We start from the raw sequence: 26,648 nt of genomic DNA on the forward strand, positions 1-26,648 counted from the left end.
TGGGCAAATAAAGCGACATCGTTTGCAGAGTAGTTCACGGGCAAGTTGCTCTTGTGTCTTAGTGTGAACTTGCAGGCGCCTCAGATTGAAGAAACTGCCATCCGTGCGGTACCGGATGTAAACAGCGTCCAACTATATCTAATTAAACTACAACCTCTGTACATTTTGAAGGGTGAGAGGAAACCTGACCACCCAGAGGAAACCAACGGAAAGAACATTCAAACTCCTTACAGACGGTACCAGATTCGAACCCGGGTCGCTGGCACTGTAATAGCATTGCACTAACCGTGCTACCCTTCTATATGAATGATTTGTATGGCAGTGCAGTGAACATGATTATTAAATATACAAAATGACATGAAAATTGGTGATATCATGGACATTGAGGAAAGATATATCAGTTTACAAAATCTAGATAATTTGGGAAGATGGGCCAAGGAGTAGTAAAAGGAATTTAACTCTGTCAAAGTGTGAGATCAAACTAGGGTAGGACTTACACTGTAAATGCAAGGGCCTTAAAGAGTGTTATGGAACAGAGCGATTTTGGGGAACAGGTGCATAGTTCCATGAAAGTGCTGACTCCATTAGATAAGGTGGGGAATAAGGCATTTGACATTGGACAGGCTTTTGAGTTTAAAAGTTGGGACCTTGTGATTCGAGCTGTACAAGGTGTTTGTAAGCCCACACCTGGAGCACTGTGTGCAATTCTGGTCCCCCAGCTATGGGAAGAATATCACCAAGAGGTGCAAAGGAGATTCACCAGGATGAGAGGGATTGAGTTCTAGGGAGAGGTTGAATAGGCTGGATCTCTATTTCCTGGAGCAAAGCCACTAATTCCAATGATTTCATACCTTTTTGTAATGGCACTCTTTTAAAATGGGTAATGTGGTGGGAGGTGTTATTTAGAAATTAGCATCTCTGAACACTGCTACAACATTAGCAACCCTTGTTCAAATCTGGCGCTAACTGTGAGGAGTTTGTACATTTTCCCCGTGTCAGCGTGGGTTTCCTCCAGGTGCTCCGGTTTCCTCCCACCCTCCAAAAACGTATGGGATTTGGTGGTCAATTGATGTATTTGGGGCTCATTGGCCAGAAGGGTTGTTACTGTTTAAAATTGTAAAAGATTTCTGAAGGTATTCTTAATTTCAAAATAAAATGCCAGTTCAATTTCAAGATATATTATTCAAAACACAATTTTAATCAAATCTCTTTAATAGATAGTGATCAGATGGTTATTACTTTGGAGTTGGTATTTATCAAATTTTATATATTCAGCATGTCAACTGTTCTTAGTTCAAGGTTTAAGTTTCCTTTTGTTTTCACATAATAAAGAAAAAATATAAATATACATGATTTCTGTCTGCCGTAAGGCAAAGAGTCACCATGAGCATTTGCCTGGCTCCCCTACAATAAGAGAAAGAGAAATGTAAGAGAGTCCCTTCAGAGACACTGAACACCCATGGATTCACCTCCCGTGTTCCCGCAGCCTCTGCTGCTTCACAGACTCTTGTTCAAACTATTGGCAACCCAAGCTCAAGATCCAACCTCCAATTCAACCAGGAAGCCTTCAACACCTAAGGCCCTTTTGGAGTCCTTCTTGTCCTGAGCATCCTCTCAAATCCTAGTTCTGACACTTGGTTCCCATGTTGCTAATCTGAGGTACATAAACCTGACCAATTCATTATAAAGTACATTCTTGAAGTCTTTGGAGTAATTTATTGGCAGCCAGTGTGAACCCCATCTACATCTATGGGTACCATGCTGCAGAGGTATCACTTGCTCGGTAGAAAAGGATCAGGCATTAATGGAGTTTCTGTAAAATTGGATGATTGCATTAATGATGCACTGAAAAGCTTACTGGAGAGCCAGACCTATTTGACTTGCTGCTAATACGTCATTGACAGAGTGTTGAAAGTTAGAATGGTGTGAAAAAGGTTTTAGATCTTTTTATATTTATTTTGGGGGAACTAACACTCCCACATTCCCTTGACTAACCATGGTTTATATGGGATACAATGACAAATTTATACCTTACATATTCCCAATTCTAACAAAAGCCCAAGTTGGATTTAAGAATTTTCAATATAAAATTGTTCAATGTTTTTTGCATAATTGGTAAAATGTAGCTTTGTGTCTCAGTCGGCTGATTATGTTCTGTGTCCCACGAACAGGCCAACGTCTGTTTGGAGAGACTATCCTTGGCCTGACACAAGGTTCTGTGTCTGATCTCCTGGCACGGCCCAAACCCTGGCACAAGCTGAGCCTGAAGGGAAGGGAGCCTTTTGTCCGCATGCAGCTCTGGCTCAATGACACAAGCAATGTTGAGAAGCTAATGGACATGAAGAGAATGGAAAAGAAAGGTAAATGAATCGACATCTTCAAATATCTCTGAGTTTTAGTGGATGGGTCCTTTGTTAAATTATTGAGTTGCAGACTACTGAATATGCACTTTGGAATCTGCATTGCTTTCATCCAATAATTATTTAAAAATTTTAATTTTTTTGGTGGAAATATCTGTAAAATTGAATTTGTTTCTTTTTCAATTGTAAATTTAGACATACAGCACGGTAACAGACCCTTCCGGCCCACAAGCCTGTGTCGCCGAAATACCCCAATTAACTTCAACCCCCGTACATTTTGACAGGTGGGAGGAAACTGGAATGCCCTGAGGAAACCCATGTAGACACGGGGAGAACATACAAACTCATCACAGACAGCGCCAGATTAGAACCTAGGTTGCTAGCACTGTAACAGCGCTGTAATAGCATGCTAACCATGCTGCCTTGGGCTTTTAACATTCAATGCATTAGAGTTTGAGTAACATGGGCCCAAATTGGAATTTATATGAATCTAGGAGAGGGTACACTTGAGTCCAACAATAATATTCCATTGTCCACTGGGAATTTTCATTGTAACATACTGCTGCAGTGTAAGGATAGCAGGACAGAAAGGATTTGTTGGGTTAGCTGTACAAGTATAGATATCTTAAATATGCCTAAGCAACTTTATTTGGCATTTATTTTTTAAGTTTGAGGTTTTCAAATATAAATGTTAAGATCCTACATTTTAGAATAAGGATGAAGTCTTTTGTTACAGTTGTCAATCAAGCAGCCCATCCTGTCCATAGTGACTTTAAACTTTCTCTCAAAAGATACCTGTGGTCTCATGAATGTATTGCCTTAATATTTACTTCATGCCAATTGTATGTCCTCTGAGTAAACAGAGGCAGTCTTTCTAGGGAGCATTAAAAGCTGATTGTGCAGGATGGGCTTGAATTGAGCTCATGCTTTGCCTGTTGTTTCTATCATTTGTGACAGATGCAATGTTGTTCGTTGCTAGAGAACCACTTAAGCTGAACATCTTCCAATTTCGTGGATTCATAGCTCCGTTTCAAAGAGTAGTCCCGTAGTCAAGTCTAACCTTTAAGCAAAGCTATTGGGGATGAAAGAGGGATTAGTGATAAGTGGACAGCAGTAATTCTCTTTCATAAGTTTAAGAAAGTTTTCCATTGAGGAGTAATGTCTGACATGTTCATCGCATTGAACTCTGGAAGCGATGGACTGCCCTCTCCTGGATCGATTGTGCTCAGTTCATGTCATGGCTCTTGGCAGATCTCTGACTGCTGGGAACAAAATCGAAATGAACAAACTTTGCTATCAGTGCATTGCACGTTGAATTTAATGTTGCTTTTATTTCAAAAGGGGCAATGACAAAATGGTGAGGTGTTTGCCACTCTAACGTGTGGTGTGGGTGTGGCAGCTACTCCTGTTAGCTCTTGTGGAGAAGGTGCCCCCATTGTACTGATGAGCCAGTGGTAAGAAGATGAAGGCAGTAATTCTCCTTCATGCTGTCAGTGTTATTCTCACTGCAAGATTGGGAGGAGTTGCTGAAAATGTAATCAGATGCTGCTATTGACATTTTACTGCATTGTATTTTAATTTGATTATGGTCCAAATGTTTCCCCTCACATCAGTCACGTGTGGATTATTTCCAGGAAGCTAACCAGAGAAAGAACTTGCTCTTATAAAAACATGAAGGGCTCATCGCAGAAGGGAAGCTTCTACCCGACATTTCCCGATCCATGTTGTGCCGCTAAATGACACCAGGGAATTGGAAACGGGCAACAGTGCTGCCTCTCAGTATCACCACTGCTGCAATCAAATCATCCATGAAGTATTTCCTAGTCCTGTTGGACTCCTGAGACAGGTTTAATTGATCACCGACTAATGGACTGTGCTCTTCTATCATATGACAGTAGATCAAGAAGCTATTCAGCCCATCAAATCAGGTCTAGCGCCCAGAGAAGCAATCCTCCTCTCTCTATCTCTCCATATCTTTGTCCTATTCCCTTTCCCCCATCTCTCTATATCTTAGTACTATTCCCCTTCCCCATCTCTCCAAATCTTTATTCCCCTCTCCCTATCTCTTCATATCTTCATCCTATTTCCCTTGTCCCCATCTCTCCATATGCCTACAACATATTCACTGTGTTTATTCTGTAGCCCAACAACATTCACACTGCTGGTGTCAAAGTAACCAGCTCAAATCTCTAGACCAGTGTTTCTCAACCGTTTTCTTTCCACTTACATACCACTTTAAGTAATCACAGAGTGCCTATGGCAGAATGTAGGTAGTCAGGGAAGCCTCCAGTATCGCTGACAACTTAATGTGTGAGAAGTGCATCCAAATGCAGCTCCATACAAACTGAAGGAATTGGAGCTGGAGTTGGATGAACTCTGGATAACTTGGGAGGTTGGAGGCAGGTTAGCTGGATGACAGTCAAGAGAAGGAAAGGGAACAGGCACACAGAGGAGAGCATCCCTGTGGCTGTTCCCCTCAATATCACATATACTGTTTTTGATGCTGTTGTGAGGATGACCTACCAGGGACAATCCATGGTGGTCTTAGTCTGGCCCTGGCCCTGTGGCTTAAGAGGGAGGGAGGAGAAGATGTGAGCTACATTGATAAGGGATTCAATAGTGAGGGGACAGATAAGCAGTTCAGCGGAAATGATTGAGAATCCTGGATGGTATGTTGCCTCCCAGGAGTGCCAGGATCTGGGAATCCTCAAATCGAGTTCACCGCATCCTCAAGAGGGAGGGTGAGCAGCCAGATTTTGTGGTCCATGTAGGGATCAAAGATGTGGATAGGAAGGGTGAGGAGATCCTGAAAAGAGAATTCAGGGGGTTAGGTGTGAAGTTGGGCAGGACCTCCAGGGTGGAGATCTCAGGCTTGCTACCCACGTTATGTGCTGTCATGGAAATGGGACCATAATGAGGCTTAACACATGGTGTAGGAGGGAGAGCTTCAGGTTTTTGGATCATTGGCTCTTCCCAGGGAATATGGGACCTGTACTGGCAGGAAGGTTTGGATATGAACTGAAGGACTAATCTTGCGTGAATGTTTGGTAGGGCTGCTCCAGATGGTTTAAACTAGATTTCTTGAGGTATGGGAATCAGATTGCCAGAGCAGAAAGTGAAGCAGAGGAGGGAAAAAATGATGTTAAGACTGCATATAAAGACAGAAATCAAAGGGTTGTGTGTGATGAAAATAATAGTCTCAGGTGCAGATATTTCAATGAAATAAGTATTGCAGGAAAGGCAGACTTGGAGCGTGGATTGGCACGTGGAATTATGAAATTGTAGCCATTAATGAAATGCCGTTTCAGGAGGGACAAAACAGATGCAGATTGTAAAAATGCTAGAGGAACTCAGCAGGTCTCCCAGTATCCATCAGAGATGTCCTCCTTCTTCAAACAACATGGCTTCCCCTGCATTAGCCCTCACTCACATATCTTCCATTACCCACACTTCTTCCCTGGACCCCTCTGCCCCCACACACAAGGACAGGATTCCCCTTGTCCTCACTAACCATTCCACCAGTCTCTGCATTCAACATGCCATCCTCTGCCATTTCCACCACCTACTATGTGATTCCACCATCAAACACATCTTCCCTTCTCTTCCTCTCTTCACCTTCTGCAGGGACCACTACCTCTGTGACCCCCTTGTCCACTCCTCCCTTACCACCAATCACTCCCTTGGCACCTACCCCTGTGGCCACAGGAGGTGCTACATTTGCACCTCCTCACCATTTGGGGTTTCAAACCATCTTTCCAAGTGAAGCAACACTTCACTTGTTAATCTGCGGGGTCATCCACTGTATCTGCTCCCATTGTAGTCTCTTCTATATTGGAGAGACTAGAAGCAGACTGGGAGATCACTTTGTTGAGCATCTTGGCTTTCCACCACAATATCTTGGCTCACCAGTGACAATTTATTTCAATTCCCCACTATAAAGAGAGCTTTTGGCACATTGGCCTTCATAATAGTAAAACTCCTAGTATTCAGAAAGTGGAGATTGCTAGATGCCGGATAAGTATATTTTCTGGTTGCTTGAGATGCTTTTGCAATGCCTGCATTAAGAATATACAGTTTAAAAGACAAATGACAAAAATGCTATACTGTACTTACATTGAACTAACTGCACTTGCATGATTATAGAAACCTTAAAGCATTTTACTTTATTTTCAGTGACATTCTTTGAAAAAATTTAACTGCCACTGCTTCTGCAGGTTCCTCCCACTCCACGGAGTTGTCAGAAAAACGAACAATAACAATATCATTATAGATAATCAACTCTCCCCACCACCCCCACTCCCATAAAAGTAACAGATAAAGCCTCTGACTGGGGCGACTCTTACTAAGCAGGGATAAAAGAGACACTTTAAGAGAGACCAGCTCTTCATCCTAGGCCACACCATTTTAATCAAGCACAACTTTATTCAAATAGTTACTACAAAGAAAGCACAACCAAGGCACTCTGCTGGCTGAATATTTGCTCCCATCTTCCCCAAAGATTTATGTGTTCCTTCAGGAACATTTACTTTTACAATTATAAACTTGCATATTTTTTAACCTATAATTTTATTCTTATTCATTTAAATTTTTAATTTATTTTCATCTAATTAGTTTTGCCGGTTGCTTGAGGCTATTGGTTCCTTGAATTCCGGATACCAGGGTTTTACTGTATTGAGTAGAGTCATTCAGTATTATGATAAAGTTGTACAGGTACAGTACCCAGTATCTGAATACCCAAAATCCAAAAAGATCCGAAATCCAAACCTTTTCTCATCCGTGGTCCCATAGATAATTCGTAATATGTAATAAAGTTCAGAAATCTCGGTTGAAGAACGGGATGTAGCAGATGTAAATAGTGCATTATTGAGAGTAGATTTTTCAATATATGTCTACTTCACTTAATTTGTTCCTATATAAATATTTGTATTGTATTGTGAACACATGTATCTTTAAGTCTGAATGAATGAGTGCATTTTGTAAATGGTCTTCCAAAATCCGAAATCCAAAATACTTCTGGTCACAGGCATTTTGGATTTGGGATACTGTACCTGTATAAGATATTGGTGAGGTCAAATTTGGAATAGTATATGGAGTTTTGGTCACCTAACTACAGGAAAGATATCAATAAAAGAGTGCAGAGAAGATTTACTAGGATGTTGCCAGGACTGTGTTGCAGGGAAAGGTTCCACAGGTTAGTGTGATGTTTCTTTTATCGTAATTAAATAAATGGTTCTTTTAAAACAACTATGCTTTATTAGCTAAAGAACTCCTGACCGTGTAATGGCATCCATCTTGAATCCAACCAAAGCTATCATCAACTAGTCTCTGACCCCCTCTAGTGGTCAAGAGGATCACTAGCACTCTATCATTCCATCCTCTTTCCTTGAGATTTTTAATCTAACAACATGATACACTATTACTGTATTAATTTCATTTTAAAGTTCAACAAATGTAAACACAAACATCGGCAGTACAAACATTTTAAGTGTGCATTTCTTTTTCTTTTAGAGATTCAGCCTGTCAGATGCCTTGATAACGCGTGTGGATCTTCTTAACACTGGTGCTTTTGTCAGCTCTGCTGGTCCATTACTGTCCTGCACTGATAGTGTATCTTTTGTTGCTGTGCAAGCTGGATCCTCTGCATTTGTCTGTTCCTGTAGTGACACTTGTGTTTTCAGCAGGCTCTTTCGATTCCTCCTCAGTATTTGACCTTCCTCTGTTCTGACAGTGGAGGATCTTGGATTTACTTCCTCCAGAGCAGAAGTCTTTTTGACCCCGTGTTGGAATCTCTGAATCTCACTGAGTCATGTTGTGTCAGTGTCCCTAAGCTTCTTGCTGACTTGTCATAGTGTGCTTTTCATCTTCATTGCAGACCTTTTTGTTTCCATTTGACATCTTCGACATCTCTGTTCTTATCTGGGTCTGTAGAGTAGGGAAGTGAGGTGCGTAGTCTACGTCCCATCAGAAACTCAGTGGGTGACATGCCATGTGCAAGTGGCAAAGCTCGGTAACTCAATGGAGCTAATGTGGGTCTGAGCCACTGATTAGTGCTTTCTTGAGCAACTGTTTTAACTATGTGAACTCCTTTCTCTGCTTTACCGTTTGACTGTGAATGCAGAGGACTTGAAGTCACATGTTGAAAATCATACTCTGCTGCAATGTTCTGCAATTCTCTACAGCTATTCATTGTCACTGAAGACAATTTTAGGAATTCCATGTCTGGCAAAGATCGATTTCATACATTTGATCATACAAGCAGCAAACATAGTAGGAAGCAACGCAATCTCAGGATAGTTGTCAAGGTTGTCAAGTGATTCTTTCCATTCATGTGGAACAGATCCGTCTCAACTTTCTGCCATGGTTCTGCTGGTACCATGGGTTCCTTTGTGTCCTTTGCATGATGTTTCAAACAGATCTCTCAGCTTGAAACTATCCTGTCAATGTCACCATTTATCCCTAGCCAATAAACAGCAGTTCTGGCCCCCCATTAAATTTTTCCATTCCAAGGTGCCCACCCTTTCAGCATCTCTTGATTGAGGAATGATAATTAACAACCTCAGATGTTGTAGTATGGCTGACATTTACCTCTAGGCCATCCTTCATTCAGATTCTTGATGCATTTCTGTAGAACTGTGTCCTTTTCTGTTTCAGCTGAGATCTACTTGGATTTCAAGTCAGATACAGGAAGAGATTCAGTGATCAGATTCACGTGAAAATTCACATCTGTCTCTGTGGAACTCTCATTGTATGCTTCACTCTATGTTATTGCCCTGGATAAAGTATCAGCTAACACCGTAGCTTTCCCTGGTGTGTCCACCCTCTTGATTAGACTTAAATTTTCACATGCTTTGTCACCAAGCAGTGATTCATGTCCATCTGGGACTATTGCAAACCTGAGGTGGTGCTCTTTATCTTTAACTTTCACCTTGAGTTTACATGTACCTTTCATGTCAATGCACTAGCCATTGTAGACTTTGAGCTGTACAGGATTTGCATGCGTGTATGGCTTTATCTTCATTGCCCTGATGTTGCACTCACAAATCAAAATGACCTTTGCCTCTGTGTCCAGCTTGAAAGGATTATTTGCTCTATTTGTATTCAGTGACACAGTCCTCTTGTCCTGCTCGACTGTTCACGCTTGGCTGTTCAGTGCCTGCTTGTTTAGAATCTTTCATCCCCATGAAGAGTGTATCACTGAGGGCAGTTTCTTCTATAGTGTACAGTGTCTTCTACATTGTGTACAGTTTCACTTCTGTTTTGTTTCCCCTTTGGAAAAACATTACTTTGTTTAGTGATTGTGCCCTTTGCACACTACAGACCTTTCCATAAGCTGGGCATTCTTTTGGTGCATGTTTTGTGCCACATCGTTTACAATTGAATGTCTCGCTATCTTTTTGTTGTTTCCTATATCTCATTTTTTGTTTATGTGTGTGGATACACACTCTGGCTATGGCTATGCCTTCATTTTCACTGGCTTTTACACTCTCACCAAACTTTTTTGCATGCTACAGATCTAACTCACTGGTGTGACATATCTTCACAGCTCCACCTAAGGTAAGCTCCGTCTCTCGCAGCAACCTCTCTCTCACCTTCTTATCAATAATCTCGAACACAATTTGATCACAGATCATTAAATCTTGCAGCGATCGAAAATTGCACGTTCTTGCTTATAATTTCAAGTCTGTTAAAAAAATATCAAAGCTCTCTCCCTGCAACTGCGTGCACAAGCAAAACACATAGGTCTCGAATGTTTCATTTTTCTTTGGTGAACAGTGTTCATCAAACATCTTGATAACTTTGTCAAACTTTCTCTGGTCTTCTGCCTTGGCAAAAGCATATGTATTGAAATTTAGTGCTTGAGGTCCCACAATAGTAAGTAGCAGTGCTCCATGTATCAGATTTATTAACGAGTCCAATGGTTTGCAGTTACAGCATAAAACTTTGTTTGAACATTTTCAGTCCAATTTACAGCATCAGGATTCTTGACACTTTCCATTTCTCTGCTGCTATCGACTGATTCTCACTCTGCACACTCCTGGTGTTCCTTCTACTCCTGGTATGCACACTCCTGGTGTTTACCCCACTCGTGTTACCATGTGATGTTTGTTTTATTGTAATAAAGAAATTTGGGTTCTTTCAAAACAACTATACTTTATTAGCTGAAGAACTGCTGACTGTGTGAAGGCATCCCTCTTGAATCCAAAAGAAGCTGCCACCAACTAGTCTAGGCTCCTTCTAGTGGACAGGAGGATCACTAGCACTCTATCATTACAGTTAGGACTTTTTTCCTGGAGTGTAGAAGAATGAGAGGATATTTGATAGAGGTATACGCAATTAATAAGTGTATAGACAGAGTAAATGCACGTAGGCTTTTTCCACTGAGGGTAGGTGAGATGCAAACCAGAGGACATAGGTTAAGGATGAAAGGGGATAAGTTTGGGGGAAATTTTTCACCAAGAATACTGGGAGTGTAGAACAAGCTGCCAACTGAAGTGGTGAATGCGGTCTCAATTTTAATATTTAAGTACAATTTGGATTGGTACATGGATGAGGGGAGTATGCAAGGATATGAAATGGGTGCAGGTCAGTGGGATGAGGCAGAATAATAGTTTGGCACAGATTAGAAGGGCCAAAGGGCCTGGTTTCTGTGCTGTAATATTCTTTGGTTCGATGGTTCTAGTGCTACTCAGGAAGATTTAAACTAGATTGTCATAAAATTATATAACAGAAGGACTGGTCATCATTGGAGTTGTCTGAGCCAGAGTGGCTTTGGCTCAGGGGGCTTCAGCAAGTAGGGGCTGTAGGTAATTCAGGAGATGAAGTAAGTAAAGGCCACCCTATTCGAGGAACAAAAAAGAATTCAGCAGGTAGGCACAGATAAGGGTAGGTTTTATTTCCTTGTCTATTTTTTCCTCTAGTCATAGATAGTGGAAATGGCAGCCAGGGCAGGGGAATGCTCCTCTTGCAGAATATGGGTCATCAGGGAAGCCAGCAGTATCACTAACAACTTCATCTGCGAGAAGTGCATCTAGCTGCAGATCCTGACAAACTGAGTTAAGGAATTGGAGCTGGAGTTGAATGAACTTCAATCATTCGGGGGGGCTGAGAGGGTGATAGACAGGAGTTACAGGAACCCTATCATACCTCAAAAGCAGGAGGAAGGTAGCTGGGTGACAGGAGAGGGAAAGGGAACAGGCACTCCTTTGGCTATTTCCCTCAATAACAAATATACCATATTAGATGGGGACAGCCTACCAGACCACTCATCTACATGGGTGGAGCTGAAGAATGGGAAAGGTATAATCAGACTCAGGGATTGTTTACCAGACAACCCAATTGTCAGTGAGAATTGGAGGAGCAAATCTGTCGAGAGGGCTCATTGTTAGCTTCAGAAAACTGAAGGTTGTGATAGTAGGAGATTTTAACTTGCCATATACACCATAAAAGGGCCGGATGGCATGGAGACAGTGCAGTACTGGATCTCCTGTTAGAGAACAAGACAGGACAGGGGACAGAAGTATTTGTAGGGGAACATTTTAGGTCCAGTGATGCAGTGAGGCCAGGGCCTCAGGTTGAGATTTTAAATTGGAGAAAGGCCAATTTTGAGGAAATGAGAAAGGATCTAGAAAGAGTGGATTGCATTAAGTTGTCTTATAGCAAGAATTTGTTTGGTAAGTGGAAGGCCTTTAAAGGCAAAATATTGAGAGTATATAGTTTGTGTGATCCTGTCAGAACTAAAGCCAATGTTAACAGGCATAAGGAACCTTGGTTTTTGTGGGATAATGGGGATCTGGTTAAGAAGAAGAGAGAGGTTTATAGCAGGTATTGCTAACAATGAGCCAATGAGGTACTTGAGGAGTATAAAAAATGCAAGAAAAATTAAAGGAAAGCTTCTTGCTAAAAGAAGACATGGGGTTGTTTTGGCAGACAATGTGAAGGAAAATCCTAAGGGTTTCTACAGGTATATTAGGAGCAAAATGATGCTAAGGGACAAAATTGGTCCCAATTGAACATCAGAGTAGTCGGCTTTGTGTGGAGCCAGTGGAGAAGGGGAGATCTTAAATGGATTTTTTGAATCCAGAAACTGGAACAGAGTGTAGGGAAGTAAGGAAAACATAGATCAAGCAACCTGCACAGATTTAAAACTTCTTTAGCCCCAATCCCCCCTTCCCCTCCTGAGTTGTCCTTTATCCCTTGTCGGACAACCACATCTCCCCTCTCCATTTGGATTTGCGAATTCACTCGCAAGCGTCAGCTGATTTTGCAGTGACCGTAACACCCCCCCCCCCCACCCAGCCCCCCCCAGAAAAGATTTCACTTTTCATATGTGACAAAGGTCACTCTTTTAATTCCCTCCTTATTCCCTCTATTCCTTTTCCTTCCCTTATTAATTCTTGTCTATACTATCTATATTTTCCTCTAAATACAGATACATTCATGTATGCACATTATACATATACACACATATACCTCTTTATCCACATACATATAAATCGTGGTCATTTTTACTCTTATTACATGTCTTCATCTCTCTGTTTGTTTTGTAGTTGTTCTGCAAATTTCCTTGCTTCCTCTGGATCCGAGAATAGTTTTTTTCCATAAGATCGTTTTCGATGTTTTGAACTCCTTCCTCTTCTTCAGGAGTTCAAAACTTATGTCTTTTTAGTTCGCAGTCTTTTGTACTCTCGTTACACGTCTTCATCTCTCAGTCTATTTTGTAATTGTTCTGCAAATTTTCGTGCTTCCTCTGGATCCGAGAATAGTCTGTTTTGTTGTCCTGGAATAAATATTTTCAGTACCACTGGATGCTTTAGTATAAATTTATACCCTTTCTTCCATAAAATCGCCTTTGCTGTATTGAACTCCTTTCTCTTCTTCAGGAGTTCAAAACTTATATCTGGATAAATGAAGATTTTTTGCCCTTTGTACTCCAATGGCTTGTTGTCCTCTCTTACTTTTTCCATTGTTTTCTCCAGTACCTTTTCTCTTGTAGTATATCTTAGGAATTTTACTAAAACAGATCTTGGCTTTTGTTGTGATTGTGGTTTAAAGGCCAATGCTCTATGTGCCCTTTCTATTTCCATTTCTTGCTGTAGATCTGGACATCTTAGGATCCTAGGGATCCAATCTTTTATAAACTCTCTCATATTCTTGCCTTCTTCATCTTCCTTAAGGCCCACTATCTTTATGTTATTTCTTCTGTTATAATTTTCCATTATATCTATTTTCTGAGCTAACAGTTCTTGTGTCTCTTTAACTTTTTTATTAGATTCCTCTAATTTCTTTTTTAAGTCCTCTACCTCCATTTCTACTGCTGCTTCTCGTTCTTGCACCTTGTCCATTCTTTTTCCCATTTCTGATAAGGTCATATCTATTTTATTCATTTTCTCTTCTGTATTGTTTATTCTTCTTCTTAAATCATTAAATTCTTGCGCTTGCCATTCTTTAAATGACTCCATGTATTCTTTAATAAGAGAAAGTATATCCTTTATCTTGCCTTTCCCTTCTTCTTCTATTTCACTGTACTCTTCCTCTTCCTCTTCTTCTTCCTCTGGGTTGGCCATCTGTTGTTTCTTTGTTGCCCTTTTCTTCTCTTCTTTCTTGTTTTCGTTGTCTTCTATGTTCTCCTCTTGCTGCAGGTGTTCTGCAGCTGTCGTTGCCGGCTGTGGAGATCAACTCCCCAGCTGGTCACCCCTCCCGTCGGTGTGTTTTTTTTCATGCACGGTTGCGCACTTTTACTCGTCTCAGCGAGCCATTTTTGTAGTCCACTTTCTACCGACCTGAGGTAGCGGGTTTCTCTCTCTACCGCGGGCCTTTTCGAACAGGTAAGGCCTTCTCCTTCATCTTCCGTTGTCTTCTCTTCCTCTCTTCTTACCGTTGGTTTCGACTTTTCTTTTTTCGTCGCCATCTTCTTTCCACCTTTATATTCACTTTACTTTGATTTTTATTTTTTGTGCCTTTGTGTTTTGCTTTGTTTTTTCTGACTTTTCTGGAGAGGGCTGGAGTTCACCGTCCGGCCACTACTCCGTCACGTGACTCCCCCACGCAGCCTGACAAGATATTCCCTCAGATCTTGAGGAGGGCTATTGTAGAAATTGCAGGGGTCCTGGCAGAAATATTTAAAATGTCCTTGGATATGGTGCCAGGTGATTGAAAGATAGCTCATGTTATTCCATTATTTAAAAAGGCTCTAAGTAGCCCTGCAGTAACCCTAAGTATGCTGGTGAGCCTGATGTCATTATTATTATTAGAAGGTGTTATTAGGCATCAGGGATAGCCAGTCAACATGGATTTATGTGAGCTAGGTCATGTTTAACCCATCTTATAGAGTTTTTCAAGGAGGTTACCAGGAAAGTTGATGAAGGAAAGGCTGTGGATGTTGTCTACATGAACTTTAGAAAGGCCTTTGAAAAGGTCCCACATGGGAGGTTAGTCAGAAAGGTTCAGATGCTTGGAATTCATGGGGTGGATTTGACTTTGGCTTTATGGGAGAAGCCACAGAGTGGCAGTGGATGATTGCTTCTCAAACTGGAGGTTTGTGACTGGTGGTGTGCCTTAGGGATCAGTGCTGGGACCATTGTCATTTGTCATCTATATCAATGATCTGGATGATAATGTGGTCAATTGAATCAGCAAGTTTGCAGACGACATAAAGATTGGAGGTGTTGTGAATAGTGAGGAAGACATTCAAAGCTTACAGAGGGATCTGGATCAGTTAGAAAAATGGGCTGAAAAATGGCAGATGGAATTTAATGCTGATAAGTGCAGGGTTGGCGTCAGAACATGTCTAATAAGGGCGGCATCGGTAAATGCGAGGGGGGAGTTGAAGGGGCACAAACTGACGATTGAAGGCACTCTCAGTGGGCGCCTTACCTTCCATGAACCTCTGCTCCACCGTTACACTTTCCCCCTCCCTCCGATGGAACACACAAACGTTCATGGTTATATCACATGCTGATGCTAGTGGTGCTAGTGTCGCGGGTGGGGGGGCACAGTAACTCATGTGGGGGGGGACGGTGCCCGTGAATTCCTCTATTGGTGCTGGCCCTGGACAAGTATGAGGTGTTGCATTTAGGAATGACGAGCCAAAGTTGGGCGTAAATGGTAGAGCACTGAGGAGTGTGGTAGAACAGAGGGATCTGTGAATATAGATACACAATTTCCTGAGAGTGGCATCACAGGTTGACAGGGTTGTAAAGAGAGCTTTTGGCATCTTGACCTTCATGAACCAAAGTATTAAGTACAGGAGTTGGGATGTTATGTTAAAGTTGTACAAAACATTGGTGAGACCAAATTTAGAGTACTGAGTGGAGATTTGAACACCTGACTGCAGGAAAGTTGTAAATGAGATGGAAAGAATGCAGAGGATATTTCCGGGACTTCAGAAACTGAGTTACAGGGAAAGATTAAATGGGTTAGGACTTTATTCCCTGGATCGTAGAAGAATGAGGGGAAATTTGATAGAGGTATACAAAATTGAGGGGCATAGACAGAGTGAATGCAAGTAGGCATTTTCCACTGAGGTTAGGTGAGATACAAACCAGAGGACATGGTTTAAGGGGGAAAAATGAGAAATTAAAGGAGAACATTTGAGAAACTTCTTAACATAGAGTAGTGGCAGTGTGAAATGAGCCACCAGCTGAAGTTTGGACAGGTCCATGGATGGGAGGGGTATGGAGGGCTATGGACTGGGTGCAGGTCAGTGGGCTTGGCAGAGTAATAGTTGGGCACAGACGAGAAGAGCCGAAGGATCAGTTATCTCTGCTGCACCGTTCTCTGGTTCTATAAATGCCAGCATTGCATTTGCCTTCTTCACCAGCGACTCAACATGCAAGTTTAACTTTGGGCTATCCTGCACGAGAACTCAGAGGTCCCTTTGCATCTGGGCAATTTCAATTTTCCTCCCCCTTTAGAAAATAATCTGCCCATTTATTTTTTTCCAAGCACAGTACATGACTATGACATTGTATTTCATTTGTCACTTCTCTGCCCATTCTCTTAATCTGTCGAAGTCCTCTGCAGCCTCCCCGTTTTCTCAACACTATCTGCTCCTCCACTTAAGGCGGAATACATAGTTAACAATGTGGAGGAACAGAGAGAACTTGGGCTCCAGGACCGCAGATCCCTCAAGGTTGCCACCCAAGTTGATATGGTGGTTAAGAAGGCATGTTAGCCTTCATTAATCAGGGGATTGAGGTGATGTTGCACCTTGATAAAACATCTGGTTAGACCACATTTAGAGTATTGCCTTCAGTCCTGGTTGCCTCATTTCAGGAAAGATGTAGACGCTTTAGAGAGGGCTCAGAGGAGATTTACCAGGATTTTTCTTTTTAATTTTAGAAATACAGCATCATACCAAGCCCTTCCTGGCCAAATACACCCAATTAACCTACTAGCCCATACATCTTTGGAACATGGGAGGAAACTGGTACACCTCGAGCAAAGCCTTGCAGACTCGGGGAGAAAGTACAAACTGCTTACAGTCAGTACTGGATTTGAACCTGGATTGCTGGGGTTGCAATAGTGATGCACTCACTGCTACACTAACCATTCTGCTCTCTAACCACTATGTGTGCCACCCTGTAAACACTACACTAACCATGCCACCCTCGTTACCTGAATTGGAGAACGTGTCTAATGAAATAAGGGTGACAGAGCTAGGACTTTTTTCTTTGGAGTGATGAATAAAGAGATGATTAAGATTACTTAATCAATGTATATGATTAAGAGGGACTTCAATGAGGTGGACCTTTTTTCTTGGGGCGACAATGGAAAATACCAGAGGGCTTCTGTTTAAGATAAGAGTATGGAATTTTAGGGAAATGTCTGGGGCATGTATTTTGCACAGAGTGGAGGATGCCTGGAATGCATGGATGCTGGTACATACAATAGGTACCATTTAAAAACTCTTAGGTAGGCACATGGATGTAAAAAAAATAGAGAGTTATTAGTGTTATGGGTAAGATTGTTGAGGAGTAGTTTTACATAGATTGGCATAACATTGAAGGCTGAAGGGTCTGTTTTATGCTCTTATATTCATGAGACGAGTTCTGCTGCAAGCAATCTAACAGGTTATCTCTAACATTAATACAGCCATGTAAAGAGCCCAACTTACAAAGGATGGAATGACAATGGAAAGGAAGATCAATTAGAACCAAGCAAGGTCAGCGTGAGAAAACTGTTATGGGGTTCATTCAGGAGCCTGATGACTGCAGGGAAGAAACTGTATAGGCCTGTGGTGTGTGTTTTCACATATGTAGGCTATCTCCCCAATGAGAGGAAGGAGAGGAGAGTGTGTCTGGGTGTGATGGGTCCTTCAAATATGTTGGCTGTCTTTCTTAGGCAGTGGGAGGTGTAGTTGGAGTCCATGGAGGGGAGGAAAATTTGTGTGATGTTCTGAGCTGCATTCACCACCTTCTGTAGGTTCTTCAGAGCAGGTCCCCTCCAACAAATCTACTCTCGATGGTCCACCTGTAGAAGTTGTTGGGGGGCAATGGGGGCCTGCTGAACTAAAAATAAAAACACAGTACTGGGGGCCTGCTGAACTTCCTCATTCTTCTCAGATAGTGAATACGTTGGTGCTTTCCTGGCTATCACATCAACATGTTTGTCCCAGGTTAGATTATTGGAAATGTTTATTCCTCAGAGGTTAAAGCTATCTACTCTTTCCATTTCAGCACCATTGATGTGCATTCTCCCACCTCTCCTGAAGTCAGTGATCAGCTTCATCTTATTGACATTGAACATGGAACATAGAATGTTACAGCACAGTACAGACTCTTCTGCCCACATTGTTGTGCTGAATTATTTAAACCTACTCAGCAATCTAAACCTTACCTACCTCACACCCAAAACCCTCTATTTTTCTTGCATCCATGTGCCTGTCCAAGATTCTTTTAAATGACCCAATTGTACCAGCCTCCACCATCATCCCTGGCAATGGATTCCAGGTTTCCGTTACTCTACGTAAAAGAAAATACCCTGACATCTCCCCTAAAATTTATTTCACTCACTTTAAACAGATATCCTCTTGTATTGACCATTGCTACCCTGGGAAAAGGGTGTTAGCTGTCCACCATATCTGTGCCTCTCATAATTTTATAGACCTCTATTAAGTTGCATCTTATCTTTCTTTTCTCCAAAGAGAAATCCCTAGCTCTGTTCACCTTGCCTCATATGACACGATTTCCATTCCAAACAATATCCTGGTAAATCTCCTTTGCGCCCTCTCCATAGCTTCCACATCCTCCTTCAATGAAGCAACCAGAAATGAATGCAATATTCCAAATATGGTCGAACTAGAGTTTTATAGAGCTGCCACATTTCCTCACGGTTCTTGAATTCAATCCCCAGACTATTGAAAGCCAGCATACCATAAGCCTTCTTAACTCTATCAACTTGTGCAGCAAACTTGAGAGATCTATGGATTTGGACCCAAAGTTTCCCCAGTCCTTCTACACTGTTAAGAATCCTGCCATTAACCATGTACTCCATCGTCAGGTTTGACCTTCCAAAATGTATTACTTCCCCCTTTTCCAGATTGAACTCCATCTACCATTTCTCTGCCCAACTCTGCATCCTGTCTATATCCTGTTGAACATGGCAACAACCTTCTATACTATCCACAGCACCTCCACCCTTCGTGCCATCTGCAGACTTACTGACCAATCCCTCCATTTCTTACTCCAGGTCATTTATAAAAATTATGAAGAGCAGGGTCCCAGAACAGATCCTTGTTGAATGCCACTGGTCACTGACTTTGAGGGAGAATGCATTGAGAGAGAGGTTGTTATTTTGGCATTGTGCCAATGGACCTTAAATCTCCTCCCTGTGTTCTATCTTATCTTTATTTGATCCTCTATGCATGACTGTGATCTCGTCGGTGAATATGAAGATGGAGTTGAATGGTATTTATCTGTACAGAGGTGGGTGTAGATGGAGTATAGTGGGGGATCTCCTGGACAGCAAAGATGCATGCAATAGGATGCTCTTTATCAATGACAGTTCAGCATTCAACAGCATCATCCCCTTAAAACTGAATAGTCAACTCCAAAACCTGGCCCTCAGTACTCCTCTGAGTAATTGGATCCTGGATTTTCTCACCTCCAGCCCCAATTGTATGGATTGGTAAGACCATCTCCTCCACAATCTCCATCAGCATCCAAGCACTAAAGGACTGCGTACTTTACTCCCTACTGTACTTGCTGTACACTTATGACTGCATGGTAACAACATCATGACAAATTTGCAGTCATGGGCTGTTTAAAGGCCATAAAGACATAAGAAGCAGAAATAGGCTATTCACCCCATTGAGTCTGCCTCACCATTTAATCATGATCTCATCCATTTTCCCACTCAGCCCCACTGCCTGGCCTTCTCCCCATAACCTTTGATGTCCTGGCTAATGAAGAAGCTATCAATCTCTGTCTGAAATACACCTAATGACTTGGCCTCCACAACTGCTTGTGGCAACAAATTCTACAGATTCTCCACCTTCTGGCTAAAGAAATTCTTCCGCATTCCTGTTTTAAGTTGATGACCTTCAATCCTGAAGTTGTGCCCTCCTGCCTGAGAATCTCCCACCATGGGAAAGAATCTTTCTATATCTACTTTGTCCAAGCCTTTCAACATTCAAAATGTTTCAATGAGATCCTCTATCATTCTCCTAAAATACAGACCAAGAGCTTTCAAACGTCCATATGATAACCCTTTTATTCCCTCCTTTGAACCCTCTCCAATGTTAGCACATCCTTTCTTAAATGAGGAGCCCAAAACAGCTCACAATACTCCGTGAGGTCTCACCAGTGCCTTACAAAGCCTCAACATCACATCTCTGCTCTTATATGCTATTTCTCTTGAAATGAATGCCAGCAATGCCTTTGCCTTCTTTACCACCGACCTGATATGTAAGTTTTAGATATATTTCTTCAGTATAAGGGAATTAGGGGTTACGGAGAGAAGGCGGGGACGGGGTACTGAACTTTAAGATCAGCCATGATCTCATTGAATGGCAGAGCAGGCTCGAAGGGCCGAATGATCTACTCCTCCTATCTTCTATGCTTTACCTTCAGTGTTTCCTGCACTAAGAAGCCCAGGACCCTCTGCATCTGGATATTTTCACTTTTTTTCCCATTTAAATTTAAAATTTAGAAAATAGTATGCCCATGCACTTTCTGACATTGTATTTCATTTGCCACTTCTCTGTCTATTTTGCAAGGCTGACTAAGTCTTTCTGTTTCCTCAACACTACCTGCTCCTCCACCTACCTTTGTATCATCTGCAAATGTGGCCACAAAGCCAGTGATTCCATTCTCTAAATCGTTAATGTACAACACAAAAAGAAGCGGTCCCAACACTGACCCCTGTGGAACACCACTAGCAACTGGCAGCCAACCAGAATATGATTCCTGTATTCTGGCCAATCAGCCAGGGCTCTACCCACACTAGTATGTTTCATGTTACACCATGGGCTCTTCTTATTAAATAGCCTCATGAGCCACACTTTGTTAAAGGCCTTCTGAACATCAAAATACACAACATCCAAGCATCTCCCTTATCCAGCTTGCTTGTCACCTCTTCAAAGAATTCTAATAGGTTTGTCAAGCAAGATTTTCACGGAAGGAAACCATGCTGGCTTTTGCCTGTCTTGTCATGTGCCACCAAGTACTCCATAATCTCGTCCTTGACAATTGACTCCAACATCTTTCTTACCACTGATGTCTAACTAACCGATCTATAATTTCCTTTCTGCTGCATCCCTCCTTTCCTGAATAGTGAGGTGACATTTGTGATTTTCCAATTCTACAGAACCAAGCCAGAATGAAAGATCATTACTGACATCTCCACAATCTCTACCACCTCTCCTTTTAGAGCACAAAGTGTAATCCATCTGGTCCTCGAGACTTATCCACCCTTGGACAATTGAGCACCTTCTCCCTTTGAAACAGTAATTGCACTCACTTCCCTTTCCCTGATACCCTTTCGCATCCGGCACACTGGTAATGTCTTCCACAGTGAAAACTGATGCAAAATATTTATTTAGTTCTTCTGCCATCTCCTTGTCTCCCATTATTATTTTTCAAGCGTCATTTTTAAGGACCCTATATCTTTGTATCCTCTTTAATATTATTTGCTACCCTACTTTCATACTTTATTTTCCTCCTTATGAGTTTTTTTGCTACCTTCTAGGTTTTTTAAAACTTCCCAATTCTCTGTTCCCCCTAATTTTTGCTTCCTTGTATGCCCTCTCTTTTGCTTTCACTTCCCTTGTCAGCCACATTTCTGACATTTTTCCATTCAAGTATTTCCTCTTTATTGATCTGTATTTATCCTGCACCTTCCTCATTTCTTGCAGGAACTCCATCCATTGCTGCTTTGCCATCCTCCCTACTCATGCCCCCTTCCAGTCTACCTTGGCCAATTTCTCTCTCATGCCACTGTAATTCCCTTTACTCCATTGAAATACCGACACATCTCACTTTAGATTCTCCTTGTCAAATTTCAAATAGAACTTAATGTTATTGTGATCACTGCCCCCTAATGTGTCCTTTTGCCATGGCTCTGTGATAGCCACAACATTGTACCTGCCAGGTGTAGCTGTGCTGTAACGTCATCCACTTTATTTCTTATGTTGCATGTATTTAAATACAAAACCTTTATCCCTGTATTTGTTACTTTTTGACTCTGTGTCCCTATTGCATTGCAACTCATCCCCGTAGCAGCATTTTGCCCTATCTGCCTGTCCTTTCATACAAACTCTCTACCAACTGTCTCTACTTATGTGCCAATTGCATCTTCCTATGCCTCTTCACTCTGGTTCCCACCCACATGCAAATCTAGTTTAACCTCCCCCCAAATAACATCAGCAATCCTCTCTGCCAGGATATTAATTCCCCTCCAGTTCAGGTGCAACCAGTCCCACTTGTACAGGTCACTCCATACCCAGAAAACTTTCCAGTGATCCAAGAACTTGAACCCCTAGGGCAATGAATCAGCATACAGGAAGGAGATTAAAAACTTGGCTGAATGGTGTTCTATCAACAACTTCTCATTTATTCTCACCAAAACTGAGGAACTGATTGTCAACTTCAGGAAGGGAAAACAAGAGGTGTACAATCCAGAACTATTGGGGATGTGTGATGGAGACGATCAGCAAATTTAAATTCTTGGGAGTCACTATCATGGAAGATCTTTCCTGGATCCAACATGCAAATGTTATCGTGAAGAAAGCACGTCAGGGCCTCTACCTTTTCTGGAATTTGCAGATTTCTTAGCAAATTTCTAGTTGTACCATGGAAAGTATGCTGACCAGCTGCATCACGGACTAATATGGGGGCATCAATACGTCTGAGCGTAAAACCTTGCAAAAGGTAGCGGGCACAGCACAGTATATCAGAGGTAAAATTCACCCCACTATTGAGAATATTTACATGGAACACTGCTGACGGAGAGCAGCCGATCATCAAGATTCCACACTATCCAGGCCATGCCATCAGGAAAGAGATGTAGATGCCAAAAGACTCATACCACCAGGTTCAGGAACAGTTGCTACCCCTCCACCATCAGACTCCTAAACAAGAGATTCAATCAAAGACTCATTTAAGGACTCTTACTTTGCACATTATTTATACTGAATATTTATTTATTTTCTGTATTTGCACAGTCAGTTTGTTTACATTTTTTCTTTGCTTATTTATCTCTCTTTTGTAAGTATCTTTTTCTTGAGTATAGTTTATATTAACGAATAGAAGAATTTCTGGCCTACAGGAAAATGAATCTCAGGGTTGTATGTGATGTCATGTATGTACTCTGACAATGAACTTGAACTTTGAGTACATCCTTGAGGAGCGCCGGTATTGAGTGTGGCCATGGAAGAGATGTTGTTCCCTATCTTCACTGATTGTGGCCTGTTAGTCAGGAAGTCATGGATCCAGTTACAGAGTGGGGCACTGAGACCTAAATCCTGCAATTTAGGGAAGATGGCTGGGTTATTGAAGCTAGAGCTATAGTGTGTGAACAATGTCCTTGGGTCCAGTTGTTGAAGGGCTGAGTTGAGGAGAACCTGTTGTGAATCTGTTTGGCAGGAAGTAAATTGAAGTGGTTAAGGCTAGCTGGGAGGCAGGGTTGATGTGACCCATGAGCTTCCTCTCAAAGCACTTCCTCTTGGTGGATGTCAAGGCCACCGGTCAGTGGTCATTTCAACCCATTATGGTGTTTTTCTTCAGTGCTGGTATGATGGTGGCTTCTTGAAGCAAGTGGGTGCTGTGGGCTGTTGCAGGGAGAGATTAAAAATGTCTTTGACTACGTCTGCAAGTTGTTTTGCCCAGGTTCTCGGGACTTGCAACACGTCCTGGGACTCCATCTGGGCTGGTCACTGTCCAGGGGGTTCACCCAACCTGAGCAGCAGCCGTGACCATGGGTAAGAGATCTCTTGAGATCTCTTGGCATAGTTGGTGTGCATGTCATCTCCCTGCTGGCTCCCTGTTTGAAGGGGACATAGAACATGAAGATTTTTAAAATGGTGTTGGTAATAGGAAAAGTAAGTGGTCATCAGCTTATTCCCAGGGTCGGAGAGTCTAAAACCAGGGAACATAGTTTATATGTTGGTGTTACCTTATTCTGCAGCCTCTGAACCCATTGAAGATGGAGAACATTTGATGTGTGTTCAAATTCTTTTTTTTTTTGGTTTATTATCGCACCCTACCAACCCATTGCTTATAAATCAACAAATAAATCTGCTTTCTCCATGACATTACTTTTGCTGTTTCAGCTTACATGAAGCGACGACACAGCTCCGTGAGTGATGGTCATGGGAGTGATTCTTCAGTGGCTGGCATCGACTACAGCCAGAGTGCCAGTCCCCAGCCACAGGTCCATCTGAAGAAGCCAAGGGTGGTGTTGGCGCCTGAGGAAAAGGAAGCTCTGAAACGAGCATACCAGCTAAAGCCATATCCATCTCCGAAGACCATTGAGGAACTGGCTGCCCAGCTGAATCTGAAAACAAGCACTGTCATCAACTGGTTTCATAACTACAGGTGAATGCTATTACTTTGGTTGTAAGTGGCCCATGGGAGTGGCTGGCTTTCAGACCAAAGGTGAATGGGTGTGCAGAGTCAGGGGACATGCGCAAGGTCCATCTTGTCCTTAGCCCCGTATTCATCAAGGAGAAGGGCACAGGGAATAATGAGTTCAGGGAGAGATGTATTGATTATCTGGAGGATGCAGGCAAGAAGATGATGGAGATGTTCGATGTTTTCAAGCACTAAAGGGTGGATAAATCCCCAGGGCCTGATGAGATGTATCCAAAATGTTTTGGGAAATAAGGTGGAGGTTACTGGGTCTGATGGAGATTTTGTATCTTCATTAGCTCAGATAAGGCTCCTTGGGAAAGGAGGATAGTTAATGTTGTTCCTTTATTTAAGAAGGGCAGGGAGGATGTGACAGGCCAGTGCCTTACATCAGTGGTAGGGCAATTAATGGAGAGAGTTCCAAGGGGCAGTATTTACATATGTGGGGGGGAGGGAATCCTGTCTCATTGATGTGACTGGGTTTTGAGTAGGTAACAAAGGAGATTGATGAAGATTGGGTGTTAGTTGTGGACTTCAGTAAGACATTTCACAAAGGATGGTTGGAAGACGAAGGTGATATGGGATCCAAGTGGTCTGGTGACTGAATCCAAAATTGTCTTGGTGATAGGAGGCAGAGGAGAGTGGTGGAGGATGTTTTTTCTGACTGGAAGTGCCATAGGGAAGGGTGCTGGGACATATATTGATAACTAGGGTGTGAATATAGGAGGTATTATTAGTAGGTTTTTGGATGTCATCACAATTGATGGAGGTTGATCGAACCCACAGCAGAGTATAGGTCAGATGGAAAGAAAGGTGAATGGTTTAGGGAATCATAGAGGGTCAGGCAAACCAGTAAATGGACAGGTACTGAGGAATGTAGATGAGCAAAGGGACCTTTGTGGTCAAGTCCAAAGGCTTGACTTGTTTTTCCTGAAATGAAGGAGGTTGAGGGCTGACCTGCGGAAGTGTGTATGATTATGAGATGATCAAAAATAAGAGAGAGGACCTTGAAGCCGAGGAGGTGGAATTTTAAAGATATCTGAGAAGTGTGTGTTTTATATGGAGAGTGGTCGGTATTTAAATTGATGCCCGAGGAGGAAGAGGTGGAATCGGACACACTCACTATATTCAAGGGACATTGGATGGAAACATTTTCTTCAGAGAAGGAAAAGCAACCACATGATACAGGTAGACCTCAACTTACCTTTATTTAAAACCAACTCTGATCATTGTAACTTCAAAATATTGTAAGTTGGGGTCTATCTGCATTGGAATCTGCCATTTGGAAGGTTGAATTTTGGCTCAATTTTAAAACATTAAAACCATCTAATCTAATTGCCAGTGAAGATCTTCCTGATGTCATTGAGAATGCACAGGATAGAGTTCAAAGAACCCCCTCAGCCTTTCCCAGTCACCTTGGATCCCAATCACCTTTAAGTTTTCCTAATCCAAGGAAGCTGGAGAATTTATTTTTGCATTAACTTTGTTTTCTATCCATAGTGACAAGTTTAGGCTAATTTAGATTTGTCTTTTCACCTGGAAATCGGCTTCAATCCTTCACGGGTGGAAACCATGTTCTTCAATTCTAGTTCAATTTCTATAAGTGCCACAAACATACAGAGTATTTTTAACGAAATAACGAAGAGTGAATGAGGGAAATGAATCTGTGGTGAATGTGAACATTAAAGAGCATTTGACAGGACGCCACACAATAGTTTTCTCATAAGACATGAGGAAGTAGGCCATTCGGCCCGTCGAATCCTCTCTGCCATTCCATTCTCCCACTTAGCCCCACTCCCTTCCCTTTTCCCCCCAACTTTGATATCCTGACTATTCAGATTCCTATCAATTATTCCTTAAATACACCCAATGACCTGGCCTGCATAATTGCATGTGGAAGCAAAATTCCAGAGGTTCACCACTCTCTGGCTAAAGAAATTGCTTTGTGTCTCTGTTTTAAACGGGCGCCCTTCAATCCTGCAGTTGTGCCCTCTTGTCCTAGACTCCCCTACGAAGGGAAGTAACTTTACCACATCTACTCTGTGTAGGTCTTTCAACATTCAATATGGTTCTATGAGAACCCCATCATTCTTCTGAACTCCAAGAGTACAGCCCAAGAACCGTTAATAGTTCCTCATATGCTAATCTCTTCATTCCAAGAATCATTCTTGTAAATGTTCTCTGAACCTTCTCCAATGCCAGCACATCCTTTCTTAAATAA

The 26,648-nt window shown here is 42.0% G+C and overlaps 1 protein-coding gene across 15 annotated transcripts in view; it reads left to right on the forward strand.

Moving 5' to 3' along the window:
- LOC138736062 (protein CASP-like) overlaps positions 1 to 26,648 on the forward strand; it is a 525,702-nt gene that overhangs the window by 443,469 nt on the left and 55,585 nt on the right. For 12 of the 15 annotated variants that reach the window (XM_069884929.1, XM_069884921.1, XM_069884920.1 and 9 more), the window contains 2 exons: positions 2,172 to 2,360; positions 24,130 to 24,394. The exons of 2 other annotated variants lie outside the window; for them this stretch is intronic. In XM_069884929.1, coding sequence (XP_069741030.1) covers positions 2,172 to 2,360; positions 24,130 to 24,394 — 454 coding nt within the window. The remainder of the gene's footprint in view (positions 1 to 2,171; positions 2,361 to 24,129; positions 24,395 to 26,648) is intronic. One more of the 15 variants, XM_069884924.1, reaches the window with a different exon arrangement.

This window comes from Narcine bancroftii, chromosome 6 (genome assembly GCF_036971445.1).
Source record: "Narcine bancroftii isolate sNarBan1 chromosome 6, sNarBan1.hap1, whole genome shotgun sequence".
NCBI lineage: Eukaryota > Metazoa > Chordata > Chondrichthyes > Torpediniformes > Narcinidae > Narcine > Narcine bancroftii.